Source organism: Hoplias malabaricus, chromosome 5 (assembly GCF_029633855.1).
Source record: "Hoplias malabaricus isolate fHopMal1 chromosome 5, fHopMal1.hap1, whole genome shotgun sequence".
In the NCBI taxonomy this organism is placed as follows: Eukaryota; Metazoa; Chordata; class Actinopteri; order Characiformes; family Erythrinidae; genus Hoplias; species Hoplias malabaricus.
In genome coordinates this window covers 31,111,489-31,136,243 of record NC_089804.1, presented here as the reverse complement: position 1 = coordinate 31,136,243, position 24,755 = coordinate 31,111,489, and the positions used below count along the sequence as shown (strand labels likewise).

Sequence of the window (24,755 nt, the reverse complement as noted above, 5' to 3'; positions counted from 1 at the left end):
TTTACATACACAAAAAGAGCTTATTTCAAACTTTTTTAGAGTTTGCCAGAGAAAAAGTGATTCTGCTGGATAAATAATGCTCTGCAAGTTAAGTAATGATTTTGCATCCTTGTGTAAGTTGATTCTGCTGCAGAAATTCAAATTCTCACATTCACTCACACCTACGGACACTTGAGTAGCCAATCCATCTATCAACGTGTGGTTTTGGACAGTGGGAGGAAACCAGAGCACCAAGAGGAAACCCACATGGACACAGGGAAAACACACCAAACTCCTCACAAACAGTCACCCAGAGCAGGGTTCGAACCCACAACCCCAGGACCATGAAGCTGTGTGACAGCTAAAGTACCAGTTGCATCACTGTGCTGCCCTTAAAGTAATATATTTAGAATATTGGGTAACACTTTACTGTAGGGTGCTGTTCTTAAAGCTACATGACACCTACATAAAGCCTTTATGACAACTGATATAAGCTTACATTTATAAAATTTTATTCCAAAAGGTGGCAATTGCCATAAAGGCTGCTTTTGTCAACTTTGATGTCAAGTTGACATAAGTATATCAAGTACAGATTTTTGGTGACATTAGGGTGTCTCGTAACCTTTTCTGGGGTGACATGACAGTACTTTATGACAACTGATGTTGCAAAACATTGTTGCTGTTATGTCAGATGACAGTGATGATGATGTGACACTGTCTGCCAAATGACATTGGCTTTTAACATTTTTAGCATGTAGATTCATGTAGTCTCACTTTTTTTTTTTGTATTTTGTTTTGCTTTACATTTGTTTCCAAGGTCTGGTTTAGTCATGGTATTTGCACAAGAATTCATAAATATATTATAAAGTATTTAATAGTACTCACTTTAACTTGAGGGCTAGTGAAAACATATAGGTGTTGTAACAGTGTCAAAGTATTTCAATAAGAATTCATAAATATATTATAAAGTGTTAAATACTACTTTACCTAAACATAAAACATACATAAAGGTGTCATAATGGTGTCATGGTACTTCGTTAGGACTCATAAATTTATACATAAAAAATAATTTTAATTTACCCACTTGCAGTTTCACTTGTTATGGGATGTATATTTACATGATTCAGTAAAGTAGAAGATAATCTTAACCAGCATAAAATATGGAACTGTGGCAAAGCAAAACAAAATACATAATAAGTCCAGAAGTTGAAAAAAACCTAAGCTGGTGTGTAGCTGTGCTTAATACCTGTAAGGTAAGAACTAATTGCTTTCTGCCTCAGCCAGGGGAGTGATCTCAACAGAAAATCACAAAAAAAAAAATTGCAACTTGCATTCTGCACCCTTGTTCTCTCTTTTATAAAGAATGAGTAAAGCATTAAAGAGTACATGCATGAGAGAACACAACTGTACACAGACATTTATAGTCCTGAGAATTGTACATTTTCCGTACTGCCATTTTACAAAAAAAAAAAAAAAAAAAACTTTATTCAGTGCATTTATTAAACTGTTGTTTTCATGTTATTTCCAAATCAAAGTACTTGCTGATGGTGCAGAGCATCATCTTAAAGTTCTCATGTTCAGTTTTTTCTCTTTTTGGCAAGTTATTTCACATCATTACCACTATGTCATTTGACATAACAAAAAAGAAAAAAAAGAGTTGCAGCATCATTTGTCGTAACGTTCTATGTCATGTCACCCTAGAAAATGTTAAGACACATCATAATGTCACCAGATATCTATGTCATTTGACATCACAGTTGACAAAATCAGTCTTTATGACAATTGCTGCCTTTTGGAATAGAAGTTTATAAACGTTTATGTATGGTTCTGTCAGTTTTCATAAAGGCTTTATGTCGGTGTCAGGTAGCCTTAATAACAGCACCCTACAGTAAAGTGTTACAGAAGATTGTAGAGCATTCTAGAAATGTATAAAAAAAACTTCCCAACATTTAAAAAAAACACATTCCATGTTAAACTGCTGGTGGGTTATGTTCACAACATTTTCTTAACTTAAAATGCATTCTTTTAATAATATGAAGAAAACTTGACATTTTCACTTTCAGAAAATATTGCAGTGAAAATAAAAGGTAAGGAGAATATTTTAAGAACTTTATAAACTGGTGTAATCCAGTGGTTAATGATGTCCTCACATCACTAAAAATCATAATCCAAAAATATTTTTGGAATTTGTAGCAGGCAAAAACTCTGGAAAGAGCATGATTTTACAAAAATATTAGATTGAGATTAGATTAATTGTAATTAATATCTATTTTTATAGTTTATATATAAAACCTATAAAACATAAGTTGTTTTTCACTTTAAACAGTATTTACTAAATCACAGCTGTTCTAGGCTCTTTGGAACTGGGCTTGTACTTAACATCAAGTGGCAGATTTTGTTTGACTTTACCTTTATTTGGGTCTGCAGATTCCGGACCATTTTCTGTGACTCTGCTGCAATGCGGTTTGCATGGTTTAGTTGAACCTCCATCTCATTCAAATCACATTCCATTTTCTTTTTCAGCCGCACAGCCTCATTGCGAGATTTTGCCTCTGCGTCCAGGCTCGCCTGAATGGACTCCAGAGCACGCTGGTGATTTCGACTAAACATGGAGAAAGTAAATGGTCATGTTCAAAGTGATCTCTGCTAATGTGCACACATAGCATGCTTGAAGACACCCACCGTAAATTATCAATTTCTTCATCTTTCTCTGCCAGCTTCCTGTCCACATCAGCTTTGACCTGACTGAGCTCAAGCTGGATTCGCAGAGTTTTACTCTCCTCGTGCTCCAGAGTACCCTAACATAGCAACAAAATGTACATTACTGACACCAAGGCTTGAGCAACATTGACTTTCTCTAACTGCAATTATGATAGAAGTTGTTGTCAAGAGTTTAATTTGAGGAGGAGTGGAGGGAAGAGGCTGGGCCCCTGTCAGACATTGTGTATGGGTGTAGGAGTGGAAGAGGTAGTGGTGATGGGCTGATGAGAGCACGATAGACTGTGTGCTTTAAATGCACTTGTGAAATTTTACCCACATATATTTGATTGTGGTCGTCCCTAGATAATAACCCAATATGGACATATTTGGTGTAGATTTTTAAAGGTGGTCCTTGGTGTTTTGGTGTTTATGTGAAAATAGAGTGTGAGAGGTAGGGGTAGTTGATAAGTGGGGGAATTTCTGGTCTGCAGAATGGAGAAGGTGGGTGTTGGGTTACAGATAGAGCTCAGAGTACAAAACTCACTCTGGTGTTTCAGCCTGGTTTCTCACCCCATCCCCAATGGATAATTATCAGCACTGTAGTGACACTGACATTGTGGTGATATATCAGTGTGTTTTGCACTCTTTTGAGTGGATCAGACACAGTAGTGCTGCTCGAGAATTTCAACCTGTGTCCACTCACTGTTTGACACACCAAACTTGTTGGTTCACCTTATAGATATAAAGGCAGAGAGAGTTGCTCATCTGTTGCATCACAATTTGTGTTGCTCGTATTCTAGTCCTTCATCAGTGGACACAGGACACTGTCGGCTGGAGGACTATTCTCATCTAAATCACTCTCAGTCCATCACTGAGGCTGAGGGGTTTATAACTATGGAGTCAAAAAGGTCTGCTCTTGCACATATTAAGCCGTTTGAGAAGGTACTGGTTCACACATTCATGACACTTGATTTAAAAATGCAAATCGTTTTTACACATTTATGAATTTAAATTATTATTATTGTTGTTGCTGTTGTAAATTTGTGCATTCCAATACATTTATGGATTTTAGTTTTACGTGTATGTAGTTGCTCAAATGCAGTTACAAATTTCGTTTTTACATGTATGTAGCTGCTCAAACGCAGTTACAAAATCCGTTACTCCATTTGTGAGTATCGTTTTACAAACTCTTTACAAAATCTTTTTGACCCTTTTTTGACTCCATATAAAACTCCAATATCTAAATCATTGCAGAATTATACTGTAATTGTAGAATTACAAAGCACTCCTGTGGACAGTGGAGCTGAGAGAGAATGGACAGTGAGTGTAGTGTTGAGAGGAGGTGTGAGGGTGGGCCTTTCAGTCAGTGTGTGTGAACGATAAGGAAATGGAGGGGTCAAGGGAATTCTGCCATAACCGTGTTTTGGCATGCAATGGTTTGAATGCAATGGTGAGATAATACCCACATATATTTGAGCACAAACTCATCCTTGGATAACAACCCAATACGGACATATGTGGTATCAGGAGAATCTTAACAACCTGAACTTTTATAATTATCAAAATTGTCCAGAATCTGCTTAAAAATAGCTGTGAGACTGCCTTCCAAGCATCAAAATATACAGCTATACCTCAAAAATGATTTTGCCATATGTTATGAAAATGCACAAGGTCCTTTCCCATGGGCTTCAGAAAATATCTTTCTTATTTTGGAGTTACTGCATCCCTAGGTTGCGCTATAAGCTATAAAAAGCTGTCGAACCAGTTTCTGGGCAATTATAACATCCCCAACGTGCATTTTGAGCATATTTTGCACACTTCTTCAGAGTAAAGCCTTACAGGTGCTAATCATAAAATTAGAATATCAAGAAAAATTTGATTTATTTCAGTAATTCCATTCAAAAAGTGAAACTTGTATATTATACTCAATGCTTATTTCTTTTAATTTGATGATTATAACTGGCAACTAATGAAAACCCCAAATTCATTATCTCAGAAAATTAGAATATTGTGAAAAGATTCAATAATGAAGACACTTGGTGCCACAAACTATTCAGCTAATTAACTCAAAACACCTGCAAAGGCCTTTAAATGGGCTCTCAGTCTAGTTTTGTAGGCTACACAATCATGGGGAAGACTGCTGACTTGACAGTTGTCCAAAAGGCGACCATTGACACCTTAGATGTGCTCATTTTAGTTTGATTTAGGTCAAGTTTTATTGAGTTATAGTTCATAGAGTTTATAAACTCCAACCATTTTCTTTAAATACTGCAGCAAAAGCATGGCAAATGTTGTACCAGGCTGGCCTAGAAGAGGCATTTTCCCTTACTGACTGTCTGATTTCCTTGACTGACTGACTCCTAATATTGAAATGCGCATGCACAAATAGGAATGTTATTTCACCTTCTACTGTTTGTTCAACTGTTTTTTACATAGCACTTTTCCACCGACAAGGGAACAATTTATCTCCCAGCTGGAACCAAAGTAGAGTAGGTTCTTCTGTGCGAACTGTACTGTGGCACAACTCCGGGGTTTTGAGAGCCCATGTTGCTCTGATAGTGGCCTTCAGCTCTTCTGCATTGTTGGTTCTGGCATACTGCATCTTCCTCTTCACAATACCTCATAGATTTTTTATGGGGTTAAGGTCAAGCGAGTTTGTTGGCCAATTAATGGACCCTATGTATATAGCTATTTTGTCATTCTGCTTTTTTTTAGTGCCTCTTTCAGTTGCATTTAAACAGTAATTATGTGACATTAGCCATATTCAATGTGTTGTTTTATTTTCTGAAGACCCTTGGCAACTCAAATATACAATCACTTGAGGTTTTCATGCTGACCTATAAGTCAATTTTTCCATAAATTTGTCATGTTTTGACCAAAATTTTACCAAGCGCCTGCTTTTTTTCTTCATATTTCTCAATGTATAGCCTTAAAATCATACTCCCACATCAGATATCTTGACACAGATTGTTAGTGTGAGGTGTATGTTAGTTGAAAACATAAGCATTTTTGATGCTAATTTATTACATGGCATATTTCTGTGACAAAATAAATTTGTAGCATTAGACGGACTTATATTTCTTGATATCCTAAGGTCTGGGATGTATGACTGATAAGGCTCTGACAGTCACAGCAGGCCCAGATTTCAGGAATTTAGTTCACGGCAAATATGGACAATATCTCAACAAATAAAAAATATTTTGGTACTTTGGCAGTTTTCTCAGCTGCTGATAATAATAACAATTATTATTATTATTATTATAATCTTTTAAAAATATGATGAAATAATACTTGTGTATTTAGAATACACGCAATAAATAATTATTTAAGCTTTTTAGTTTATATTTGTTGATCTAATGCAATATTATTTGATGTGAAACCTACAAAAACCTTGAAAAACTATACATCAATAATAGGAATATGTTTTTGCTGATGACTCATGTTTTTCTGCCCAGAGACAGCGTGGGTGCCCAGAGACAGAGTGACGAGACACTTCTGGCTTGATACAAGGATTGCGACAGCTGAAACCCATATCTTGCATACGTCTGTGTGTGGCGGTTCTTGACGTTCTGACTCCAGCTGCAGTTCAGTCTTAGTGAATCTCCCCCATATGTCCATATTGGCTACATATCCAGGGTTAAGAAGAAAAAAAGAACAAAAACTACAGGGCTAGAGCACTTTCAAGGCTTGTACCCCAAATAACTAAAAACGTACACACACACACACACACACACACACACACACACACACACACACACACTGTCACGGAGGTGTGATGAGTAGATTCAGGAAGGCGGACACACTCGCTACAACACGGAATTTAATATAGAAATGACAAAACAAATGGACTTGAAGATAAACACGAAACACGGAACAATATTGACTAGAAACAGAGCAAGCAAATACAAAACTACGTGAATGGGGGATGAAACGAGCAAGAGACCAAACGACAACACAATGAAACAAATGAACAAAATGACCGATACCAGGAAGTGAGGGAAGAGGGCTTAAATACATGAACTTAACAAGAAACAGCTGAAACGGATAACAAGGGAAACGATGAGGAGGCGGAACAAAGGTGGAGCTAGGAATGAACATAAACAAAGCCATGTGCAGGGATAGGAAAACAACAAAGAGAGCCACATAGAAAGAGGAAAACAAACCAGAAAGTGTCAAGATGTGACAGACGCCCCCCCCAAGACGCGCAACTCCCGGAGCGCGAAAAACGAGACTCTCCAGGAGCTGGCGCAGGAGGGGGCCAGAAGAACAAGACAAAAAAAAAACGAAACTAGAAAAGACTCAGGATGGAAAAAGGGAACAAGGAACTAGACTTTAAACGGACATCGGACAGAAGTAGAAAGAAGAGACGGAGATAAGGCAGGAGAAAACACACGTGACTGGACCTTGGGCTGAACACTGAACGGGGACTGAGACAAAACAGGAGCAGATACACGTGACTGGACAGAGGACTGAAGAGGACTAACAGGGAATTTGACATGAGACTGGACAAAGGGTTTAACTGGGAACTGGACATGAGGCAAGGGAACAGGGACCATGACATTAACAGGAACTGAAACAAACACGGTGACAGGGACCGGAATAGAAACAAAAACAGACAAAGGCACAGGGACAAGGACAGAGACAGGAACCAGAACAGGAACAGAAACAACTGGGTGGTACCCAGGACTGGCATGTGTCTGTGGGACTGTCCAAGGTGCCAGCCTGGGTACAGTTCTGGGGATTGGCCTCGAAGTCCTTGGGGCCAGAGCCACAGTCACAGGCTTAGAAACGGCCGGAGCCACAGTCACTGGCTTAGAAACGGCCGGAGCCACAGTCACTGGTTTAGAAACGGCCGGAGCCACAGTCTCATGGGCAAAAACGGCCTTAGCCAAAGTCACTGGAGTAGAAACGGCCGATGCCACAGTCTCAGGGGTAGAAACGGCCGTGGCCACAGTCTCAGGGGCAGAAACGGCCGTAGCCACAGTCTCGGAGATAGGAGCAGCTGAGGGAGCCGTACTCACGGAGACTGGAGACCCTGCGACGACGTCCACGGAGACAGGGGAACCTGCAGTGACGTCCGAGGAGGCAGGCGGAACTGCGACGACATCCACGGAGGCAGACGGAACTGCGACGACGTCCACGGAGGCAGACGGAACTGCGACGACGTCATCCACGGAGGCAGATGGAACTGCGACGTCATCCAAGGAGTCAGGAGGATGTGCGACGACGTCCACGAAGGCAGAGGAATCTGCGACGTCGTCCACGGAAACAGAAGAGGCGGGTGTCGCTCTCATGAAGACAGGAGAGGCGCGCGCCGCCTTCAAGGAGAGCTCCAGGCGTGCCATGATGCCTGTAAGCTTCTCCTGAATGTCAGGAGTGGGCGCAGAGCGGTGATTAGGAACTGGGGTCCTAGCGACGACGTCCACGGAGGCAGAAGAATCTGCGACGTCGTCCATGGAGACAGGCGCAGCCGGAAGCGCCGCGCTGAGGAAGACAGGCGCAGCCGTAGGCACCGCGCTCAGGGAGACAGACGCGGCAGTAGGCGCCGCGCTCAGGGAGACAGACGCGGCCGTAGGCGTTACGCTCATGGGGACAGGCGCGGCCGTAGGCGCTGCGCTCAGGGAGACAGGCGCGGCCGTAGGCGCTGCGCTCAAGGAGACAGGCGCGGCCGGAGGTGCCGCGGGCATGAAGAGAGGCGCGGCCGGAGGTGCCGCTTTTACGGGAGCAGGAGTTAAAACGCCCAGCGGGGCAGGTGCTCGTGCTGCTCGCCGAGCACGAGTTGAGGATTTAGCGGGTTTGGACGCACTCTCGAGGGACTTCTTTGAACGTAGTTCCCCCGGAGATGCGTCCCTGTTAGCCTCATCTCTCATGTCCTGTGATCTGAGGCTAACAGCCCTTGTACATAACGCCCCCCCAAAAATCTCTCCGGACCTGAGGGGGTAATTCTCTGGAGCTGGGTTTTCAGCCTGCTTTCTCCTCCGGCTCCGTCGATTCCCGCTGGAGGAATCACTCGATTCCTGAATCGAGTCTTCTGTTCGGGGGAAAGGAACCACACCGGAAATGCGCTGAAGCCGTTGACTCCACTCTGAAGCCGCTTTCAACGCCTCCTCCACGGGATCTTTGCGGAACGGGGTACGGCAAATTACACCTCTCTTAACCGGGTAGTCCGTGCTAGCTGTGTCCATTTTTCGATCGGTCATTCTGTCACGGAGGTGTGATGAGTAGATTCAGGAAGGCGGACACACTCGCTACAACACGGAATTTAATATAGAAATGACAAAACAAATGGACTTGAAGATAAACACGAAACACGGAACAATATTGACTAGAAACAGAGCAAGCAAATACAAAACTACGTGAATGGGGGATGAAACGAGCAAGAGACCAAACGACAACACAATGAAACAAATGAACAAAATGACCGATACCAGGAAGTGAGGGAAGAGGGCTTAAATACATGAACTTAACAAGAAACAGCTGAAACGGATAACAAGGGAAACGATGAGGAGGCGGAACAAAGGTGGAGCTAGGAATGAACATAAACAAAGCCATGTGCAGGGATAGGAAAACAACAAAGAGAGCCACATAGAAAGAGGAAAACAAACCAGAAAGTGTCAAGATGTGACACACACACACATATTAAATGATGTTTGTTGCCTGATATTTCATACTGGTTATCAAGGGCTGTAACCAGCTTCTTGATAGAGGCCTCTTTGGGTTTGCTCAAATGATTCATTATTCTTGCCAATAAAAAAAGAGCAGTCTTTTTGGTACTTTATATTTTTAGCTGTCAGCAACAACCACACCATATACTAGCAGAGTTTTCACAATAGCTAATACTCTAACTCATATCTAATAGCTCATATTTTCTTTCTCTCACTCAACCACCCATACTACCATCACATTACCCAATCAGAAACCATGAAAAAGTTAACCAATCCATTGCAAAACTGAGAACACATAACCTAGAAATACAATGCCCAAAAACAATCTCTGGACATCGTCATTTCAAAAACGTCTACTAATTTCTATTATTGTTGTGGTGTAAACACAGATAATTAAAATACTAACACCTACGTACCACCATTTATTTGGTTAAAGTCACTTCTTTATTCTTGAAGGGATTAAACCTACCTCAGCTTCTTCAAGTGCTGCCTGAATCTCAGTTTTCTCCAGATCTAAACCTTTCTTCATTTTCTCTAACTCATGGATGGTCTTCCCTCCCTGGCTAACCTGGTCATTCAGGTCAGAAATCTCCTCTGTCAGACAGAAAATAAAATAAAATTCTAATTAGAGAATAATAGGGAATTAACTGCTTTTGTTTTCAGTTAAAGCTTAAATAAACCCATTAAAAACGTTTGTCCTCTGACATTACCCTGTAAGTTTTTGTTCTCGCGTTTGACAGACTCCAAATGATCCATGGCTTCTTCATATGAGTTCTTCAGTTTGAAAAGTTCTGTGCTTAGGTGGCGAGATTCTTTTTGTGAAGACTCCAGCTCAGACTGGCACTCTTCATACTTCTGCTTCCATTCTGCAAGTACTTTGTCAAAGTTACGTTGCTTTCTATCAAGTGCAGTGGCAGCAGCATTAGACCGTTCCAGATCCACCAACAGATCCTCAATCTCTGTCTGTAGACGGTGTTTGGTCTTTTCCAGTGAAGAACACTTAGCATTTGATGCTTCTACCTGCTCCTCTGCTTCTTGTAGACGAACTGCAAGCTTCTTCCTGTTTTTATTTCAAAGGAAATTATACTTGCAAGCAGTAGTACACAAAACGTGGAGAGAGTCATGATCATTTAGCTTAGCATGTACAAATTTAACGATACTGATTTTGAAAATCTGAAATATTGTGAGGAAGACTACAGAGATTGGGACATTACAAACAGAAACATTCAAAACAATATTGAAAAAAAATGTGGGAGGTAGAGGAGAATGATTGGACATGGATAGGGAACATGATTGGATTTTCTCTGAAAATGACCATATTGTTGCAGTCCAAAGACAAAAACCTTAAATTTCAATGGAAGTCAATTTAAAAAAAGATTATATTCTAAGTAATTTTGGAGCATTTCTACTGGTCAATTTATCATGAAATGTCCACATAATGTGAAAACAGCTGTTTTGTTCAAATTATGTATTAAATTAAAAATCAGCACAAATGGAGATGTTTTTCTTTGGATAGTGACCATATATAAACCTGGCACTCACTTTGCTTCTTCCAGTTCCTCTGTCTTTTGGATAGCATCAGTCTCATATTTGGTTCTCCATTGGGCTACTTCAGCATTAGCCTTAGAAAATGCCCTTTGCAGCTCAGATTTATTCTCTTGCTCCTCTTCATACTGCTCCCTCAACAGGTCACAGTCATGTCGGGATGACTGTAGAGCATGAGCTAATGCATTCTTCACCTGAGGATTCACAGAAAAAAAGATTTAAGTCACAGCATGGAGGTAATCGTTTATTTATACTAAGTACATTGTCTTACACATCAAATGTATACTGTGAAGATATTCAAAGTTACATTGGGCAAAGTAAGGCCTGACTGATATAAAAACGTTTTGACCAATAACATTTCCAGTAGTTTCAGTTAAGGTGATTCATAGAAATTTAAATCCTTAAATACATCTGTTAAAAATCAACAGTGCACAGAAGTGTAAAGTGCAAACAATGTGAGCTTAATTTTATACTGTTTTACTAGTCTCAATATTATTGTGTTTTACTAGAGGCTAAATATTAACATTCATTAATTCATTCATTAATTATCTGTAACCGCTTATCCAGTTCAGGGTTGCGGTGGGTCCCAAAGCCTACCTGGAATCATTGAGCGCAAGGCAGGAATACACGTGGGAGGGGGAGCCAGTCCTTCACAGGGCAACACACACACATTCGCTCACACCTACAGACACTCTTGAGTCATCAATCCACCTACCAACGTGTGGTTTTAGACCATGGGAGGAAACCCACGCGGACACGGGGAGAACACACCTCCTCACAGACAGTCACCTGGAGCGGGACTTGAACCCACATCCTCCAGGTCCCTGGAGCTGTGTGCCCTAAATATTATCAGCATTTTACTAAAGTCTAAACATTATTGTAACTCAACATTACAGTGATTTACAGTGCCCGCAAGGTCCCCCTGCTCAAGAAGGCACATGTGCAGGCCTGTCTGAAGTTTGCCAATGAACACCTGGATGATTCTGAGAGTGATTGGGAGAAGGTGCTGTGATCAGATGAGACAAAAATTGAGCTCCTTGGCATTAACTCAACTCGCTGTGTTTGGAGGAAGAGAAATACTGACTATGACCCAAAGAACGCCATCCCCACTGTCAAGCATGGATGTGGAAAAATATTTTGGGGGTGTTTCTCTGCTAAGGGCACAGGACTACTTCAATGCATCAATAGGAGAATTGATGGAGCCATGTACTGTAAAATCCTGAGTGACAATCTCCTTCACTCCGCCAGGACATTAAAAATGGGTCGTGTCTGGGTCTTCCAGTACGACGATGACCCAAAGCATACAGCCAAGGAAACAAATGAGTGGCTCCAAAATAAGCAAATTAAGGTCATGGAGTGGCCTAGCTCCAGACCTTAATCCCATGAAAACGTATGGAGGGAGCTGAAGGTCAGAGTTGCCAAGCGACAGCCTCAAAATCTTTATGATTTTTAGATGATCTGCAAAGAGGAGTGTACCAAAATTCCTCCTGACATGTGAGCAAACCTCATAATCAATTACAAAAAACGTCTGACTGCTGTGCTTGTCAACACGGGTTTTGGCACCAAGTATTAAGTCTTGTTTGCTAGAGGGATCAAATAGTTATTTCTATCTACAAAATGCAAATAAACTTATATATTTCATACAATGTAATTTTCTGGATTTTCTTTTAGATATTCTATCTCTCACTGTTAAAATAAACATGTTCATATCTTTGTCAGTGGGCAAACTTACAAAATCAGCAAAGGATCAAATAATTATTTCCTCCACTGTAGTTGTGCTAAAGTGATCTTACTTTATTCTCTTCTTCCAGCTGTTTTCTGAGTTCCTCCAGGTTCTGTGTGAATGATTGTTTTGTACGTTGTAGCTGGTTCACTAATGCATCTCTCTCCTCCAGCTTTCTGCCTAGCTCAGCTGGAAAACAGTAAAAACAATATGTGTAAATATGAGATTTAAGCTGATCCTATTATTGCTGTTATATTATTGTTTGCATGTCTTTTGTTGGTGTACCGCATTCTGCTTGAGCACGGGCACGCTGTGTGTTTGTGTCATTTAACTGCCGTTGGAGCTCCTCTACTTTGGCCTTTGACTCATTCAGCTGATCTTCATACAGCCGGCACATTTTCTCAGAGTTTGCCTAGATAATGTAGCAGAAAGAGTAATAAGATTATTTGGTTAACTTTCATAAAATACACAACAGTATGTTATTTCGGGTGTGAATAAATTGAACAAATTACCATTTTTACTAAGCATATAGCTTAGGCACCTAGATCAAGTTTGCATGCAAGCTATAGAAACAGAATATAATAGGGAAGTATAGTCATATGATAAATTGTTTGCGTGTTTAGTTCATAACCAGACTCTGCTTATCTGACCTTGTTCTTAGCCAACTGCTCCAGGTTAGAGGCCAAGTCATCAACCTCCATCTTAGCTTCACTCCGCTCTTTCTCTAGTTTCTGTTTGACCCGCTGCAAGCTGTCTATTTGCTCACTCAGCTCAGCCACACTGTCCGAATTTTTTTTGCGCAGTGAAGCGACTGTTGCCTCATGGTGAAGCATTGCCTCCTCCAGGTCGCGCCGCAACTTTAAAAAGTCTGTCTCTCTCTTCTTGTTTATTTCTATTTGAGCAGATGTTGCACCTCCTGCTTCCTCTAAACGCTCACTTAGCTCCTCTAGTTCTCGGGTTGTGTCACCACGCTGCTTTTCCACTTTTGCTCGCACTGAACGCTCCGCTTCCAGCTCCTCCTCCAGCTCCTCAATCCGAGCCTGAGGCATGAAAACAATCTTAAATAAACATACTGTACATTTAAAATGAATATCCACTTGCTGTATGTGTAAATTTCAGTCCTTTAACATGGCTACGGCCCACTGCCATTTGTTTTGGGTAAAGGTATTTTTTTTTCTGTGTGTGTTGCAATGGCATCAAAATCATATGATATGGTATAGATGCAGCAGGATTGAAATTATTTTGCAAAATACTAGTATTCTTTTAAATATCAGTGATAGGCAATAGTCCCTCTGACCTGCAGTTCCTTGATCCTTTTTTGAAGCTGAATTACAAGGGCTTGCTCATCCTCAATCTTTGAACTCATTTGATTAATTTCAAAGTCCTTTCTGAAAAACAAAAATATATATTGTTCATGAGGTAACTTCAGAGTTATACTAGAATTCAGGTAATGGGAATACTTATTCAGAATTAAGCCTATTCCATCCAAATCACATTTTGTAAAGCCAGTTTTCTACATACATACATACATACATACATACATGTGTGTATGTGTGTGTGTGAGGGAGAACACATTCCTGGAGAAATTCCAGTCAGAATCAGACTAAAATTATTTGAATCACTATGTTAAGAACTGAAATACTCTCATGTATTACTACCAGTTTGGACACTGCAAATAGATATATATAGATTCTTTTTTATAATATGTATATAATAAGAGCAGAACAGCAGACTGGTACCACGGATTTGACCTTTACAAGAAATAATCAATTGATCCTACAGAAATACAAACAAATAAACAATTCAGAATCAACAATTAAAGCAAATTTTCCCAAGGCAGACTTGAGTGGCTGCAAATTATATATGTATGTATGTATATACCTTCTTTTGCAGTGCACAATTTATATTTATCCATTAAATGCATTCACATAATGATTCATGCAGTCAGTCATTCATTCTTTGTCTGTAAGCGCTTAGTAAAGCAGGAACAGACCCTGGATGGTGCGCCAGTCCTTCACAGGGGGACACAGACCTTCATTTTTTTATTATTATTATTTTTTACATTGTAAGTGAATATACAGGGTGGTCCATTTATGTAGAAGACATTAAAACTATGAAGGAACACATAGGGAATTATGTAGTAAACAACAAAGTGTTAAACAAACCAGAATATGTTTTATACTTTAGATTTTTCTAAAAGTAGCCACCTTTTGCTTTGATAAAAGCTTTGCACACTCTTGCTGTTCTCTCAGTCAGCTTCATGAGGTTGTCACCTGGAATAGCTTTCAGTGACCAGCTGTGGCCTCGTCAAGAGTTCATTTATAGAACTGCTCGCCTTCTTAATGGGTTTGAGACCATAATTTGGGTTGTGCAGAGGTGAGGCTGGTACACAGTTCTATAGAGTGAGATGTCCAAACTTTTGACTGGTACTGTATATCGATGGGGCGGCATGGTGGTGCAGCAGGTAGTGTCGCAGTCACACAGCTCCTGGAGGTTGTGGGTTCGATTCCCGCTCCGGGTGACTGTCTGTGAGGATTTGGTGTGTTCTCCCATATAATGAATGAATGAATGTATATCGATGTTCATTCCATATATTTTAGGGTTCATTCTACATATATCAATGATCATTCTATACATATCAGTGTTCATTATATATCAGCATTCATTCCATATATATCAATGTTCATTCCAAATACATGTGCTGGTCATAAAATTAGAATATCATAAAAAAGTGGATTTATTTCAGTAATTCAAGTTTAAAAAAGTGAAACTTGTATATTATGCTTATTCATTACACACAGACTGATATATTTCAAGTGTTAATTACTTTTAATTTGATGATAACTGACAAACTTACATCTGTAATTGCAAACAAAGGTTTCTGTACCAAACATTAAGCTGTTTTTCTATTGTATCAAATACATATTTCATGCAATTAAATGCAAATTCATTATTTAAATATCATACAGCGTGATTTTCTGGATTTTTGTTTTTTAGATTCTGTCTCTCAGAATTACAGACCTCTCAATCCTTTGTAGGTGGGAAAACTTGCAAAACCGGCAGTGCATCAAATACTTATTTTCCCCAGTGTATGTATGTATAAATAAATAAGTGAAAGAGGAAAAAAAAAAAAAAATATATATATATATATATATATATATATATATATATATATATATATACACACACACACACACACCCAAAAACTGGATTCCAAAAAAGTTGGGACACTAAACAAAGAGATGGCAGATGTCAATATTTTATTCATAATAGAACATAGATGACAGATCAAAAGTTTAATCTGAGTAATTGTAACATTTTAAAGGAAAAATATGTTGACACTGAAATTTTGAATCAACAAATCCCAAAAAAGGTGGGACAAGTAGCAATAAGTGGCTGGAAAAAGTAAATTGAGCATATAACAAACAGCTGGAAGACTAATTAACACTAATTAGGTCAATTGACAACATGATTGGGTATAAAAAGAGCTTCTCAGAGTGTCAGTGTCTCTCTGAAGCCAAGATAGCAAGAGGATCACCACTTCCACCATTGTTGCACAGAAAGATAGTGCAGCAATACCAGAATGGTGTTACCCAGCGTAAAATAGCAAAGGCTTTGAAGTTATCATCATCAACCGTGCATAACATCATCAAAAGATTCAGAGAATCTGGAACAATTGCTGTGCGTAAGGGTCAAGGCCGTAAATCTCTACTGGATGCTCGTGATCTCCGGGCCCTTAAACGTCACTGCACCTCAAACAGGAATGCCACTGTCAAGGAAATAACAGAATGGGCTCAGGAATACTTCCAGAAAGCATTGTCAGTGAACACAATCCACCGTGCCATCTGCCGTTGCCAGCTGAAACTCTACAGTGCAAAGAGGAAGCCATTTCTAAGCAAGCTCCGCAAGCTCAGACGTTTGCACTGGGCCAGGGGTCTTTTAAAATTGAGTGTGGCAAAATGGAAGACTGTTCTGTGGTCAGATGAGACACGATTTGAAGTTCTTTATGGAACACTGGGATGACCAGAGAGGACAAGGATAACCCAAGTTGTTATCAACGCTCCGTTCAGAAGCCTCCATCACTGATGGTATGGGGTTGCATGAGTGCTTGTGGCATGGGCAGCTTGCATGTCTGGAAAGGAAACCATGTTCAGGTTCTAGAACAACATATGCTCCCATCTTAATGTCATCTCTTTCAGGGAAGACAATTTATTATTTTTCCAACAAGATAATGCCAGACCACATTCTGCAGCAATCACAACATCATGGCTATGTAGGAGAAGGATCCGGGTACTGAAATGGACAGCCTGCAGTCCAGATCTTTCACCTATAGAGAACATTTGGCACATCATAAAGAGGAAGGTGCGACAAAGAAGGCCCAAGACGTTTGAACAGTTAGAGGCCTGTATTAGAAATGAATGGGAGAGCATTCCTATTTCTAAACTTGCGAAACTGGTCTCCTCTGTCCCCAGACGTCTGAGTGTTGTAAGAAGAAGTAGGGATGCCACACAGTGGAAAAAATGGCCTTGTCCCAACTTTTTTGGGATATGTTGACGCCATGAAATTTGAAACAACATATTTTTCCTTTAAAATGTTACATTTACTCAGATTAAACTGTTGATCTGTCATCTATGTTCTATTACGAATAAAATATTGACATTTGCCATCTCCACACCATTGCATTCAGTTTTTATTCACAATTTGTTTAGTGTCCCAACAAAGTCCCAACTAAAAGTTTTTAACTTTTAGTCTTTTTAGATTTTGTTCATGCCCAAAGCACAAAAATGGCCCTAAGTGGTATCAAAAGACAAACAAACAACAAAAAATGATTAGATTCCAGTAGTCAAAATTCATCTAATAACAGCAATGAAAAAAATGAGAACTGGGGAAACAAGCCAGTCTTTTGTTTTCCTTTCAGGATGGCCTATCTGTTCAACCACCCTTAGTCTCAGACACAGATGCTCTGACCACAAGTTGATGGAGAGTCTAATACCTTCAGTGGACTAACCTGGCCTCACTGTCACGATTTTGCATACTGACTGGCTCTCTCTACATCCACATATATGCACTTTCGTACTGTTTTGTCCTGGCTCTTACTGGTCCGAAGTGAAGCATAAAGCTTGCTTCCTTCTACGTGTCATGCCAAAATAGCACCCTTTTGATTGGTCATTTTGTGTGTCAGTCAAATTTCTTTTCCAGCAGTAGTAGGTGGTTCTTGGCCACCTAAAATGGCGAAAAGCACCAGACTCTCCCTATAGAGATGCAAGACTAAACCACCATTGACCCCAGTATTTGCCCTCTTTCCCCCAAATTTGCAGAAACATACAGCTGTACTCAACATTAAAGTCCCTGTTCCGGTCTTACCATTTAAAAAAAAAAAAAAAAAAAAAGAAGCAGATAACATAAATAAAAAAAAATTGATATGCATCCACCCTTTTCCAGTAACCAAATCATCTTCCCCCAGCTGAGGCCTGCTGAATTCTGGGAACTATTTAAAATCCAGTATTCTGTGATCTGAGTAAACATGGAGGCTCATAATAGGAAATAGTATCTTGACGGTATTATGGAGCAAGCCCATGTAGAACTTTATAGGTTAGTAACAGAATTTTGTAATCAATGCGGAATTTTACAGGCAGCCGATGAAGTGATGATAGAACTGGGCTGATGTGTTCAAATTTTCTAGTTTTAGTGAGGACACTGGCTGCAGCATTTTGAACTAGTTGAAGTTTTCTTAAATTTCTGCTGGTGCATCCTGATAGTAGTGTGTTACAGTAGTCAAGCCTTGAAGTAATAAAGGCATGTACTAATGTTTCTGCATCCTGCAGGGATAAGGCATTTCTAATCTTAACGATATTACAAAGATGTAAAAAAGCTGTCCTAGTGATACTGCCTATGTGTTGATCAAATGATAAATCCGGGTCAATTATGACACCAAGAGTTTTTGCTGCTGAACCAGGTTTAACTGGAAAGTCAGCGAGATTTAAAATTTTAAATTTATTTCTTGCCACCTTTGGACCCAAAAGCAAGACCTTGCTGTTTAGAAGGAGGAAGTTACGCAACATCCAGCCTTTGACGTCTTTTACACAGTGCTCTATTTTCTTTCATCTGTGTTCGTCATCAAGGCTTGGCTGAAATATACAATTGCATGTCGTCTGCATAACAATGAAAGTTAATGTCATGGTTTATTATAACTGTGCCTAGCGTTAACATGTATAATGTAAATAATAATGGTCCTAAAATAGAGCTTTGCGGAATTCCAAATCTTACTTTAGAATGGTGATAATCTTCTCTAGTTCTAACTGTGGGGGTGGGTAAAAGGTTTCAAGTCTTTCTTTTACAATTACATTATGTTTTATATCAGTCACATTGGGTGGCAGCCAGGTCAGATTTAATATGCTGTTTGTTTTAAAGTATGGGTTTTATCATTATACTATGGGCCAAGCTTTTTCTGTCCTATACTTTTTCTTTTAAGTGGTGCTACATTTTAGATCATTTAGATTGTAGATCGACAGGTATTTTCTAAATAGTCAGTTAGTACATCTAGCTCCACTGGGCCTGATGGAGTGGGAACTGGTGTTGATATTTCTGGGAGGTTTTCTATAAATTGTAGGGTGGTAGATGGTTTTATTATACGCTTTGTAGAATAGCGAGGGGACTTATATATACATATATTTGTAAGATTTGTAATAATGGTGGAGAGAACCTCAAAAGAATTGAATGTGTCACATTGTTTAAGACTAATTTCTAGGGTATTTTGGTAAATTACACATACTCCACCTCCTTTGCCTGATAATCTTGGGCTATGTACATAATTATAGTCTAGGGTGGGTGGCTTCACCCACCCTAGACTAGTGCTGAATATTCATTTGGTCTAACCCACATTTCCGTGAGCCAGAAAACATTGAATTTATGATCACTTATATCATTTACAATGACTGCTTTTGAGTTTAGTGATCTTATGTTGAGTAACCCAAATTTTAGTTCTGAGGTGTTGCTGCTCATTATCATATGTGTATGACTTAATATTGATTAGGTTGCTGAAACAGCCTGATTTTGTATTTCTACTTTTACATTTAATTCGGGAGAAAGACACAGTCTCAATACAGGACTAAATAAGTCCTGCCCATTGTGTTGGATTGTCAATGCAACCCTCTTCTCCCACTCTTCACACACTGATAGCAACACTGCAGGAGAAATGCTAGCACAGGCTTCCAGTACCCGTAGTTTCAGGTGCTGCACATCTCATATCATCACAGCATAGACAATTGCCTTCAGATGACCCCAAAGATGAAAGTCTAAGGAGGTCAGATTAGGAGACATTGGGGGCCATTCAAGTGCTCGAACCTGACACACTCAATGTGGTGGTGCACCATCTTGCTGGAAAAACTCAGGGAATGTGCCAACTTCAGTGTATAAAGAGGGAAACACATCATCATGCAGCAATTAGGCATATCCTGTTTCCATTGATGAAGAATGGCCCCACTATATTTGTACCCCATATATCACACATTAACATTATTTTCTTTTGTTCCAGGAGCCTTCTATCCAATGTGGATTAGTGTCAGACCAATAGTGGTGATTTTGTTTGTTAACTTCACCATTCACATAAAAGTTTGTCTCATCACTGAAAAAAATCTTCTATGTAAACTGAGGGTCCTGTTTCAATTTTTGTTTTGCCCATTCTGCAAATTCAGTGCATTGATCTGGGTCATCCTCGTTGAGATGCTGCAGCAGCTGGAGTTTGTAAGGGTGCCATTTGTGAGTAGCTAATTTCCGCCAAAGGGATGTTCGACTGATGCCACTCTCCAGTGGCATGCGGTGAGTGCTACGCTGTGGGTTCTTGCTGAATGAAGCTAGGACAGCCACTGATGTTTCTTCATTAGTGACAGTTCTCATGGGTCCACATTTTGGCAAACCCAACACTGAACCAGTTTCACAAAACTTGGCATGCAGTTTGCTAACTGTAGCATGGTAGATGGGTGGTCTTGTTGGGTGTCTTGCATTGAAATCTGCTGCAATGACCCGGTTACTGTGTTCACCAGACATCAACACAATTTCTATCCACTCCTCATGTGTTAAACTCTGCGACATGTCAATGGCTGTAAACAAATAGAAACTTATAAATAACTAATGAAAGAATAAAGTTACGTTAACTCCATTGTTTTTCTTGTGAAATTCCTAATAAGTTATGTGTCACATGACCCTCTTCCCATTGAAAAAAAACAAAAGTTGGATCCAAAATGGCCACCATGGTCATCACCCATCTTGAAAAGTTTTCCCCCTCTTATATACTAATGTACCACAAACAGGAAGTTAATATCACCAACCATTCCCATTTTATTAAGATGTATCCATATAAATGGCCCACCCTGTAAAATAAAAAGAGAACAGGTCCAAGGATGGTGTTGTGGCACTCTAATTTTCTATACCACACCAAAGATGTTTATTAAACGTAAAAATTATTTACACAATCATGCGGTCAAAAACTGTGTTGCTATCTGGCTTCTAACCGCTTCTTCTAGAAAAACAGCAATCTAGTATACCACTGCCCTTTAACAAAGCATAATACTCTATTTTACCTTCTTATTGTTCGTAATTTCAAAATCAAGTGGAATAATTATCATACATACTAAAATATATTCCATACGTACACATGCACAAAATTGTTGGTACCCATCATTTAATGAAAGATAAACCCACAATGGTCACAGAAATAACTTGAATCTGACAAAAGTAATAATAAATAAAATTCTACGAAAATGAACAAATGAAAATCAGACATTGAATTTGAACCACAGTTCAGCAGAATTATTTTAAAAAGTACACTCATTAAACAGGCCTGGACAAAAATGTTGGTACCCCTGAAAATAATATGACCAAAGGGACATGTTAAATCAAGGTGTGTACACTAATTAGCATCACGGGTGTCTAAAATCTTGTAATCAGTCAGTGGCCCAATATAGAGGGCTACAGGTAGTCACTGTGCTGTTTGGTGAAATGGTGTGTACCACACTCAACATGAACCAGAGGACACGAAGGAAAGAGCTGTCTCGGGAGATTAGAAAAAAAATTATAGACAAGCATGCTAAAAGTAAAAGGTTATAAGACCACCTCCAAGCAGCTTGATATTCCTGTGACTACAGTTGCACATATTATTCAGAAATTTAAGATCCATGGGACTGTAGCCAACCTCCCTGGACATGGCCACAGGAGGAAAATTGATGACAAATCAAAGAGATGGATAATACGAATGGTAACAAAAGAGCCCAGAAAAACATCTAAAGAGAGGTGAAATTCAAGCTCAAGGAACATCAGTGTCAGATCACACCATCCATCGTTGTTTGAACCAAAAGTGGACTTCATGGGAGATGACCAAGGAGGACTACATTGTTGAAAACAAATCATAAAAAAGCCAGACTGGAATTTATGTTAATTACATGTTGATAAGCCACAAAAGCTTCTGGGAGAATGTCCTATGGACAGATGGGACAAAAATGAAACTTTTTGCCAAGGCACATCAGCTCTATGTTCACAGACGGACAAATGAAGCTATCAAGAAAAGAACACTCTCCCTACTGTGAAACATGGAGGAGGCTCTGTTATGTTCTGCGGCTGCTTTGGTGGAGCTTGAAAACTAATGTCTGACTTTTATTAACCGAGGCGTACCAACAATTTTGTCCACGTGTGTACATACATAACCATATGGTCCATCCATCCATTGTCCACCATTTATCCAGGTCCAGGTCGTGGGGGGAGCAGTCTGAGTAAAGAAACCCAGACCTCCCTCTCCCTAAGCACTTCTTCCAGCTCCTTTAGGGGGATACAGAGGTGTTCCCAGGTCAGTCGAAACATAATCTCCCCGGCATGTTCTGGGTCTTCCTTGAGCCATTGGACATGCCCGAAATATCTCACCAGGAAGGCATCCAGATCAGATGCCTGAACCACCACAAATGGCTCCTCTCAATGTGGAGGAACAATGGCTCCACTTTGAGTCTCTCTCCGATGTCCAAACTCCTAACCATATCTCTAAGGGAGAGTCCAGGCTCCCTGTGGAGGAAACTTATTTCAGCCGCTTGTACCCGAAATCTCATTCTTTCGGTCATTACCCATTTACCTCATGACCATAGGTGAGGGTTGGGACATAGATTGAGTAGTAAATCGAGAACTTTGGTTTTTGGCCAAAGTTTTCATCACAACTGACCGGTACAGATTCTGCATTACTGCAGACACCTCACATCCCACTCCATGTTTCCTTCACTCTTGAATAGGACCCTAAGATACTTGAACTCCTCCACTTGCGGCAGAATCTCACATCCAACCTCCAGAAAGCACTCCACCCTTTTCCGATGAACCAGACTCCTGCTCTGTTTATATAGGGACTGGATAGCTTGTAGAAAACAGCCCAGTACCTCATACTCCAAGAGCACCCCCCCACAGAATAGTTCAATCCACTTCTCCAGATCCACAAAGCACATGTGGACTGGCTGAGCGAATTCCCATGCACCCTCCAGGATCCTAGCGAGGATAAAAGAGATGGTCCTGTGTTCCCTGACCAGGGCAGGATTCGCACTGTTCCACCTGGATCAGAGGTTCAACTATCAGCTGGATTCTCTTCTTCAGTACCCCTGCAGGTACTTTACTGGGGAGGCTGAGTTGTCTGATCCCCCTATAGTTGGAACACAACCTCCAGTCTCCCTTCTTATAAAGGGGAACCCCCACCCTTGTCTGCCAGTCCAGAGGTACTGGCCCAGATGTCCTGGCGATGGTGTATAGACATGGTGTAAATCTGGGCGGACCTCATCCACCCCCGGGGCCATACCGCCAAGCAGTTTTCTGACTACCTCGGACACCTCTGTAGAAGATTTACTGTGGGATTGAGAAGAACCTCAGAGTGTTCTTTCCACCATTTAATGACGTCCCCAGTCAAGGTCAACTATTCCCCACATCCAACATATACAGTGTTGGTGGAAAACTGCTTTCCCCTCCTGTGTCACCTGACAGTCTGCCAGAATCTTCTCGGAGCTGACTGAAGGGACAGCTAAAACCGCAATCAGCTTAACAGCCTTCCTCACCCAGGGTGTCCACCACGGCAAGCACTAACAACCCTTCAGCCACAGTTCAGGTTACACAGCTCCTCCTTAATAATGGAGGTCCAGAACATGACTCAATGTCACCAGCTTCCCCATGGATGCAGGTCTGTCCAGCATCTTCCCCCACCATCTGATCCAACTCACCACTAGGGGGTGATCAGTTGACAGCTCAGAACCTCTCTTCACCCGAGTGTCTGGAACATATGGCCAGAGGTCTGACAATATGGCTATAAAGTCGATCATCGAAATTCGGCCCAAGGTGTCCTGATGCCAGGTGTATTTACAGACACCCTTTTAGTGGAGGTAGAAGAAGTATGCTGATCACCTTCAGGATTATGGATTATTCAAATCATTTGATCAAGGAATCTAAGATTCTCCCCTTTGCCCTCCAAGTTCCTGATCACCAGGAATCCTATGGTACTCAGCTTGGGCCATAACGACTGCAATAAATCACCCACACAGTTGTCTATTTGGAGACAAAAGCCCATAAAATTACTCTTCCCCAAATTCTGAAGCATTCCTTGTGACTCCCTATAAACATCTCCTGTTGAGGAATGGTCCAGTTTAACCCTGTGCTCAAGAAGGGCTGTCATCACACAAAGAAGCCTGTTCCGGTTTGTGATCATTAGCTCTTAGAACTGGTGACCAAGTTAAGGGGTCATCGTGTGATCCAGCCTTCACACCCATTGGGGTCGACCATATCCTGATAACTAACTTGTAAACATGTCGCATGATGAAGCCCAGGACTTTCACAAAACCATCTATCATCCTAACTGTCAGACCCAATCTCAAAAGGAATCAGTGGATGGGTCAAATGAGAAATTAAAGTGATTTTTCTCTCAACTCTCCTTTAAAGAAGGAGAAAAAATCTTCTATCCTACAGATAACCTCAAGGAAACACCTACATCAGTCTACAGGATATTATGTGACAAATTGATACCACACTCGATGGTAAGGATCCTTTATTTGAATGTGTAATTTAAATCATACCTTCACAATAAAAACCGGAAGGAAAACAGCATGGACCAAAAGTGCCTCCAAGTGGACATTTGA

General features: G+C 40.4%; 1 protein-coding gene across 1 annotated transcript in view; it reads right to left on the bottom strand.

Moving 5' to 3' along the window:
* Positions 1-24,755, bottom strand: part of LOC136697847 (myosin-7-like) — a 182,147-nt gene that overhangs the window by 29,732 nt on the left and 127,660 nt on the right. Inside the window, exons 26-34 of the mRNA XM_066673137.1 lie at positions 13,910-14,000; positions 13,263-13,652; positions 12,898-13,024; positions 12,683-12,801; positions 10,887-11,083; positions 10,055-10,404; positions 9,814-9,938; positions 2,662-2,777; positions 2,389-2,581 (exon numbers count right to left, since the gene is read on the bottom strand). Coding sequence (XP_066529234.1) covers positions 2,389-2,581; positions 2,662-2,777; positions 9,814-9,938; positions 10,055-10,404; positions 10,887-11,083; positions 12,683-12,801; positions 12,898-13,024; positions 13,263-13,652; positions 13,910-14,000 — 1,708 coding nt within the window. The remainder of the gene's footprint in view (positions 1-2,388; positions 2,582-2,661; positions 2,778-9,813; positions 9,939-10,054; positions 10,405-10,886; positions 11,084-12,682; positions 12,802-12,897; positions 13,025-13,262; positions 13,653-13,909; positions 14,001-24,755) is intronic.